At 34.8% G+C, this 7,951-nt stretch overlaps 1 protein-coding gene across 9 annotated transcripts in view; it reads right to left on the bottom strand.

Moving 5' to 3' along the window:
• Window positions 1-3,701: 3,701 nt before the first annotated feature.
• Window positions 3,702-7,951, bottom strand: part of LOC123546728 (uncharacterized) — a 41,535-nt gene continuing 37,285 nt past the window's right edge. For all 9 annotated transcript variants that reach the window (XM_053551038.1, XM_053551039.1, XM_053551040.1 and 6 more), the window contains 2 exons: window positions 7,429-7,528; window positions 3,702-6,141 (listed from right to left, as the gene is read on the bottom strand). In XM_053551038.1, the coding sequence (XP_053407013.1) occupies window positions 6,094-6,141; window positions 7,429-7,528 (148 nt within the window). In that variant the 3' untranslated portion in view covers window positions 3,702-6,093. The remainder of the gene's footprint in view (window positions 6,142-7,428; window positions 7,529-7,951) is intronic.

The following is a 7,951-nucleotide window of genomic DNA, read 5'->3' as shown; positions in this document are numbered from 1 at the left end:
CCTTGTTAATTTTGTACTATGACATTTTCATTTTTGCACGTTTTTTTTTATCTTCAGCTGTCGTAGAATTCGTTTAACTATTATGTTCAAGCTCTAATAAATATATTCAGGTTTATACACTTTAATTCCGCAACTGACAAAAAAGTCATCATTTTAGACGTTGCGAAGCTCCTATATGTACCTATTGTTGTTTAAAATGTCCATATCATCACCCCATAAAAACTATGCAATTTTATTATCCGTCCATGAATTTCTTAATGTTCATGCAATTTTAGTGAAAGCCGGATTTACCAACCATGACTTTAGAATACGCTGTAATATTGGCCCATTTACCTTATGTTTTTTGAAGAATTTAACGTTACATCGACACAATTATAGGTCACAATGCGACTTCCAAGTTGTTCGTAGTTGGGAAAGACCCTAGGTGTCCCTCCGGCCCCTAGGTAGAATCACCGGCCTTACGTAACCCAGCTTGATGCCATGGCTTTCTCACGTGACAGAATTCTACACCCCAACAAAGGTTTTGAGCCCACAGCGGAGGCAAGTAATTCGCCTCTCGGCCTTGGAAACCCTTCATTTTTAATTTCAAGGCGATTTATTACTATGTTTGTTTACACGTTACAATATAAACAATAAGAGCACCATTTATGCTGGATGCTGTTGTAATTTTATTACGGGTTTAGTCTCAGTCTTTACTATATCCTGCAGAGTGCATGTGTTAGCATGTGAACTAGCTAACAAGGCTGATGCTATAATTTTAATTAATTTAATGATGTAAGCACACCATTTTTGGAATAAGATGCTTATAGTATTTTGATGATCAGGTACTTCGGTGTTATGGCAGAAGAGCAGAGCAATGTAGTCGTAACGGTATATTTTGTGAATGATACTGCACAAGAAATCTCGAAAATATGAGAACTATATATAGCAACAGTATATAGCACTGAGGTGGTACCAAGACATTGTGTGTTTCTAAACTGTTTGAAAGTGGGTCACTCTAAACATTTAATACAGATTTGTGTGGTCTTTTTATGCTAGGTCTTTTAATGACGAACATGTATCTATATCTAAAACAAGAGCACCAGTACAAAAAGGGCAGTAATTCTGACAAAATGCAGGTTAGAGTTACGGTTCTTGGCCTACATAGTCAACTAATGATGATAGTTTCAAAGCTGCAACTCTTTATAGTTTTTTTTAGAAAAGGCGGACCTAAACAAAAATTTTAACAAACGCCGACGCCAACGCTGACGATCAAGTGACGACAATACCTCGTAGATTTTTTTTCAAAAATCAGACGAGCAAAATATTGTAAAAACTACAAGTTGTCCCAGATTTTATGCTATTCAGGTAAGCATAGAAAAGTGTAGTGTGTTGCGTATGGTTGCCATTTTTTGTTTGTTTTTGTTTTGATGGGTTAAACGTCACATCGACTCAATTATAGGTCATACGCCGACTTTCCAGCTTTAATGGTGGAGGAAGACCCCAGGTGCCCCTCCGTGGATCATTTCATCACGGGCGGTCACTTGAGTAGAACCACTGACCTTCCGTAAGCCAGCTCGATGGCTTCCTCACACGAAGAATTCAACGCCTTGAGTGATGCTCGAACATCGGTGGGGAGACAGCGACCTTAACCATTCGGCCACGGAGGCCCCCTTGCCTAATTGGTAGAACAAAACAAAGTTACATCGAAGTAACTGTCATGCTGTTTTGCACGTATCTCAAAACATTAATACATGTATATCACAATAAAACGTTATTTTGTCTGCATTAAATCAAGTTTAGCTACTCCGGTGATGTTTTGTTATTTTTTGAAAAGTAGTTATTATTCAAGTAGTAAAGTTTAGAGTTTAGTTATTACATTCTTACATGTGTATAAGTGTGTATATGACTATTATACGTATTTTACTCTAAGTGCTCGGGGTGTCAAGGTTCAAAACATTGTTATTTTTAATGCAAACTTTCAAAACATTCTTGTAAATAATACAATTATCATTCAAAACCGTGTATATATGCAAGTATTCGATTTATTTACCAGCAGCCACTGAATTACTTACAGTACGTCTTGCTATATGGTTCATTATCAGAAGCAGTGTTGTAATTACTGAAGAAACTATTTGTCGACTGATGTGTTCAACACTGAACAAATGATCTGTCAGCAAGTCTGACTTTATAACGCCTTAGTGACAGTTGGGGTGCTTTCAAAGCAAAGATTTACACAAACTGAAAATTTTTTAGCAGTTTTCATCAGTTAGAACAGTTCAAGAAAAGGTCAAAAGGACGCCAAATACATAATTTTTGATGACCGCTAAAATACTCCGCCATTCGTTTAACGAGAAACCTAACATGCTGAATAATCGAATTACTGAATTTTGAGATTCGATGTTCATGTCTTGAAGTATATAATCAATACATTTGCCAGCTGAAAACTTAGAGCCAGTATAAAACGACACCAATATTGGAGAAGTAAATGGAATAATGGAGTGGAATTTTAGGATTTGATTTGGGTTTTATGGCGCACCAACACAGTATAGGTTATATGGCGCCAAACAGGACTACAAATTTTGATTCCACATCTCATTTACATCAAATAAAAACATGAGGTATGGAATCAAAATTTGCATACCTGCTGGAATCACAGAGTTACAGCAAAACCAAGTGTTAAGACCCTATTAGTCGCCTGTTACGATCATGCAAGGGTAAGACAGTGGTTCCAATTCTTTTCATACACAGATCGTCCCAGAACCACATGGGGCTAGGAATTTTATGAAAGTGCATCAGGAAAGTTATACTACATATAGACATGTCGGAGGACAAAGAATTCTTGATTTGACATACTTAATGGGTATTAAACATTATTTGGGTGTTTGCAAAAAGAGCAGCAGACACTGGCGAAGTGACAGAGTGATGAACGGACATACAAATATTTTCTCACAGACTAATTGAGCCGTGCCATGAGAAAACCAACATAGTGGCTTTGCGACCAGCATGGATCCAGACCAGCCTGCGCATCCGCGCAGTCTGGTCAGGATCCATGCTGTTCGCTAACAGTTTCTCCAATTCCAATAGGCTTTAAAAGCGAACAGCATGGATCCTGACCAGACTGCGCGGATGCGCAGGCTGGTCTAGATCCATGCTGGTCGCAAAGCCACTATGTTGGTTTTCTCATGGCGCGGCTCAATTATTCTTATCTATGTAGACATAACCACACACCAGTCCGATGTTTATATCATACAGACAGACGACTGTCAACATACCCCAGATGTGTCGTCTGCCGAAAACGCCACACAAGTCATCACTTAAGAGATGTTAAAGTTACTCGCCCACAGTTTGGGTGAACATTTTCAACATGTTCTTTTCCACCAAGTTTGGCATACATTGTATACTTGACACTGAAGAATTATAAAGTGGGTGAAAATAAGTTAGATATTGGTAAAATGCAAGAATGAGAATTTTCTGCATCATTTTAAAAGCGTTGCAATGGTTTACTATCTTCTGCACAATATTTTAGGTTATTTATAAAAAATATCTTGCAAAATCTTATTTCAGTAAGTTTGTACCACTAGTCACTTTCAGAGTACTCACTTTCTTAAGGATTTTGGGGATAAATTATTTTTGCCTAAAATGTGTGGGTTAGTCCCTTTAATAATCCAAAATAGCTTTATTAGCAAATTTCACTTTGCATCAAATAAGAAGAAAACATATAAACTTTAATATATTGTTTTATTACTTAAATATACACGTCTTTACAAATAAATTATTACACTTGTCTACAATCTACACAACGTATTTATTAATACACTCACAGCTGAATTAGAATATAAATCCACACATGATGTATCTATACATTTACAGCTAAGAAATGCATATCTAACCTTTATCCTGCTAAATTTCTGTAATGAACTTGTCCATCTTTCAGTTTGGACAGTACCATTAACTGTTAAAAGGGGTGCATACCAAATACATACTGACTGAATGGCGAACAGTGCAGATCATGATCAGACTGCACGGATGTGTACGCTGATCATGATCTGCACTGGTCGCAAAGGCAGAATCAGTCCTGTCCAGCATTATAAGGGCTAACCTATAAATCAACAAAACTGAAAAATAATAATGTCCAAAAACTAGCACATATCAAACTAAGTTTCATTACCAGGCTAAATTATTCATAGCCGCATGGTCCATAAATCCCATTTAAATCGTACCAGTATATTAGGTTGCTTATTAATTAAACATACCTTCTGGAGTTATCAATATGCAAATGGTGATCATTTGTTATGACTTCTTAGATTCCAAGAAGGTAAGATTTACAAAAGATCAGCTTTTTTAAAAAAAATCTGATTTCACAATCTTCTCTCAGAGGACAAATTCTCCTGAATATCTTCTCTCTACCTCTCTCCTTAGGCTAATTCTCCACCCTGGGAGAATTTTCAAGAATATCAAATGCAAAGAAATCCTATACATTATTTTGTCATATAAAACATTAAACCAATATCTAAGTACACAATGCACAAAAATATCAATGGACACCTTTGGTACACAATAAACTAAGCAACGAGACAGACATAAAAAACAACACATAAATTTAATATCACAGATTTTCATCAACATAAAGATAGATTATTATAGTAAACAAAGTCATAAACAAATTCTCTTTTGTTTTGAAACTTTAAACGTCTTCTACAAATGTAAATGCATGAAGAAGTCTGACTGTTATATTGTTTACTTTTAATCTTAATTAGCTAATGTAAGTACAATCATTATTCAAAATTTGGTTTATGAATATTCATTAAGTAAAGCCTAGATAAAACAAACACTATAACAAAGGCATTTAAACACAGCTACCAAATGAATGTCTCTCAACTTCATTTGATGTTACAGTTCTTTTGTATTTTTACATTGCAAATATAAATTTATTTCTTTGCACTCAATTTAATAATAATTTTCAACAATGCTGTGGCCATTATTCTGGATGTAAAACAACATTTTGTTTGTTTGACTGAGTTTAATGCTGCTTTTCAACAACAATATTTCTACTGAGCACAGTGACTCTATAATTAACTGACAACTTCTCCTATCAGTCAGGGATGGAGGAAGAATGACACCAGACACTTTGTTAAATCATCTTGAAGAACGGACATGCCTGGAAATCAAAACTGACAACCTCTTGTTCCAAAGGCCCCTACATACTGAGCTAACCTGGAGACCGATGACATTTTACATCTTTCGTTGACAGCAATGAGAGCATTTACACAGACAGACACTTTTACCTGGGTGCTTGTCTGCTGCCCTTTCCTATCGAAACCTGTATTACAAATAACATTTTAGGGAGATCTTTTGCAGCTTTTTACACATACAAACAGAGTAGACTTTTGCCTGAGAATACACAGTTTACAACCAAAATATAACAGCACCATCAAAGTAAAATAATAGTTAACATGTTTACAGTATACTGTTTAATAATAATTTTTCATTGTAGACACCTTTTCACTAATTGATGAATCCATGAAATGAAAAAACCTAAACATCCAAATAAAACTGAAAATTTCTTCACAATCTGGATTCAATTTTTTTTCTCATAACTGCAATATGAACTGCAAGCTCAGAAAATTAAAATATAATTTAAATGCTTTTCACAGTCGCTTCAATACAAAGAAAACATAAAGTCCTATATATTGATTTCTTTACTTTTCAAAACTAACATTATATATGGATTAGAGCAGCAGATTTAGTCTAAGTAAACTTCAATATAGATTATCTCCTTGAAGTACTGGAAGCTTCAATTTACACATTCATTTCAACAAAACATCAACAGTTAATTAATTTCTAATTAACTCCCTGTAAATTTACACTAGAGGCAAGATCTATCAGAAGCTATCAGTTTTAGCTATAAACAAACATTTGATCATAGACTACCAATATTTTTTGCTGACATCTGTATATTTCAGGTCTGTTTGTTTACTTTTTTCCATTAAAAATTGTTTGATCATAATCCATCTAACAAGAGGCATCTATCTATTTATGGTAAACTGGCTGAGATGGACTCTGACACTAATCACAAAATCAATCTATTTAGTAAATTCTCCTCCATAATGTTTATCTTCCCCACTTCTCTGCTTTCACTAAAATCTTCTTTTGTATTTTCTGAAAATAGAAAAAAGCAATACAATTGTCAAAATCAATTAGGGATGATACATTCATATTTACTCACATGCCTTCTACATCGTCAGCATAAAAATGTCCTATAATATTTCCTTTTGTTCTGCCTAGTAGAAACAATATTCAGACAAAAACTTCAGGATGTATGAGTGTTTTTTTTTCAGGATATCCATAATATTGAAAAATGTTTCTTTGAATATTTCTTTTTAACAAAATGTATACCCAAATTAATGCTAAATCATCAAAATATGGGTAATAATGTACAATTTAACCACACACAAGCTACTTGTTACAAAAATATTTTTTTTATTTTTGGATGGAATTTGCCTTAATCTTAAGGATGATGCACAATGGAGTAGGGGTCGTTAATTTCAAATATATCATTTGATCTTTTGTTTATTTTGTTTCAGTAATGGAATGGTGGGAAATTAACCTAACCAGTGTTCCTGGATTCTGTACCAGTGCAAACCTGTTCTCTGCAAGTAACTACCAATTTCCCCACATGAATCAGAGGTGGGGGACGAATGATATCAGACACCATGTCCTTTATCAAACTGTCACAGAGCCCATACGCCCCGCCTGGGGATCGAACTCGATCTGTGCCTTCCCTACTGAGCTAAGCGGATGGGCTACATCAATTGAAGTAGAACAGGTTTGGTTCTAATATTTTTCTGACTGATAAATATAACAATAAGCTACAACTAAAATGAATTTTTTAACAAAGCAAATTGTATTATCAAGGAAGTATCAGTTAAAACAAAAAGAACTAAAACTATCAAAGGTTTTTTTTTCCTCAATATATCTCTTAGATGCATGGTGAACTCAACTTCTTTCTTTCCATTTTGAAGTATTTCTGTGTGTAATTATTTGTGCAGTCTTAACTTTCATACAGAACTTTCTTTACACAGAAATCATATTTTCTTAAAAAGACAGCTATTTCCAATCCCAGTTTATTATCCACCTTCTGATTTTATGCCTAAATACAAGGAATAAATTTGATTTTAGAATGAAAATACAAAAGAAAATGAGTCAACCGTATACAATTAACCAAAGTCCAACATACACAAAGGCCTCAAAAACAAACACTTGGGACTCGGGGAAATCTGTCCTGACTGGGACTGAAACTTGTGACCTCAGATCAGGAGTCATGCCACTCTACAACTACATCACTGAGCCTTAAAAAGGTAAAGTCATAACTTGATTCCATGGACAACTAACGTTAGATTAATTCAGAGCTACACTCAGTGTAATCCGGACAAATTCTTTACATACCCTATTAAATAACCTAGCCTTTACTCTGTTGAGAGAATATTCATCTTGTCTCTTCTTCATTTTTTGCTGTTCTATCACCTCTGGCAGCTTTTTGTAACGCCTGAAAATGAAACATCAAGTCTTAGTTATTTAATTCAACAAACTACTGTATATAACCAGCCATACGTCTACTTCACTCATATATTTTAACCTTTAGCCTGCTGGCCGCAAGTGATTCTGCCTTTGCAACCAGTGCAGACTAAGATCAGCCTGCAAATATGTGCATAGTCTGCACTGTTCGCTATTCAGTCAGTAAATTTTCAGTAAAATCCCCTTCGAATAATAAATGGTAATGCCCAAATTGAATAATGGACCAGTCCATTTTACAGTCCATTTTAGAAATTTAGCAAGTTAAGGGTTAGGTAGTGGATCCATAGTGACAACCAACAACATGCATTTGATTTTGTTTTCTCCATATTCAATTCAGTATTCTACTGTAGTTACTGCTAATAACTCTTCAGACCAACAGTCATCTCCTAAAGAT

The sequence above is a fragment of the Mercenaria mercenaria genome, chromosome 9 (assembly GCF_021730395.1).
Source record: "Mercenaria mercenaria strain notata chromosome 9, MADL_Memer_1, whole genome shotgun sequence".
In the NCBI taxonomy this organism is placed as follows: domain Eukaryota; kingdom Metazoa; phylum Mollusca; class Bivalvia; order Venerida; family Veneridae; genus Mercenaria; species Mercenaria mercenaria.
This window is presented reverse-complemented; position numbering and strand designations above follow the sequence as displayed.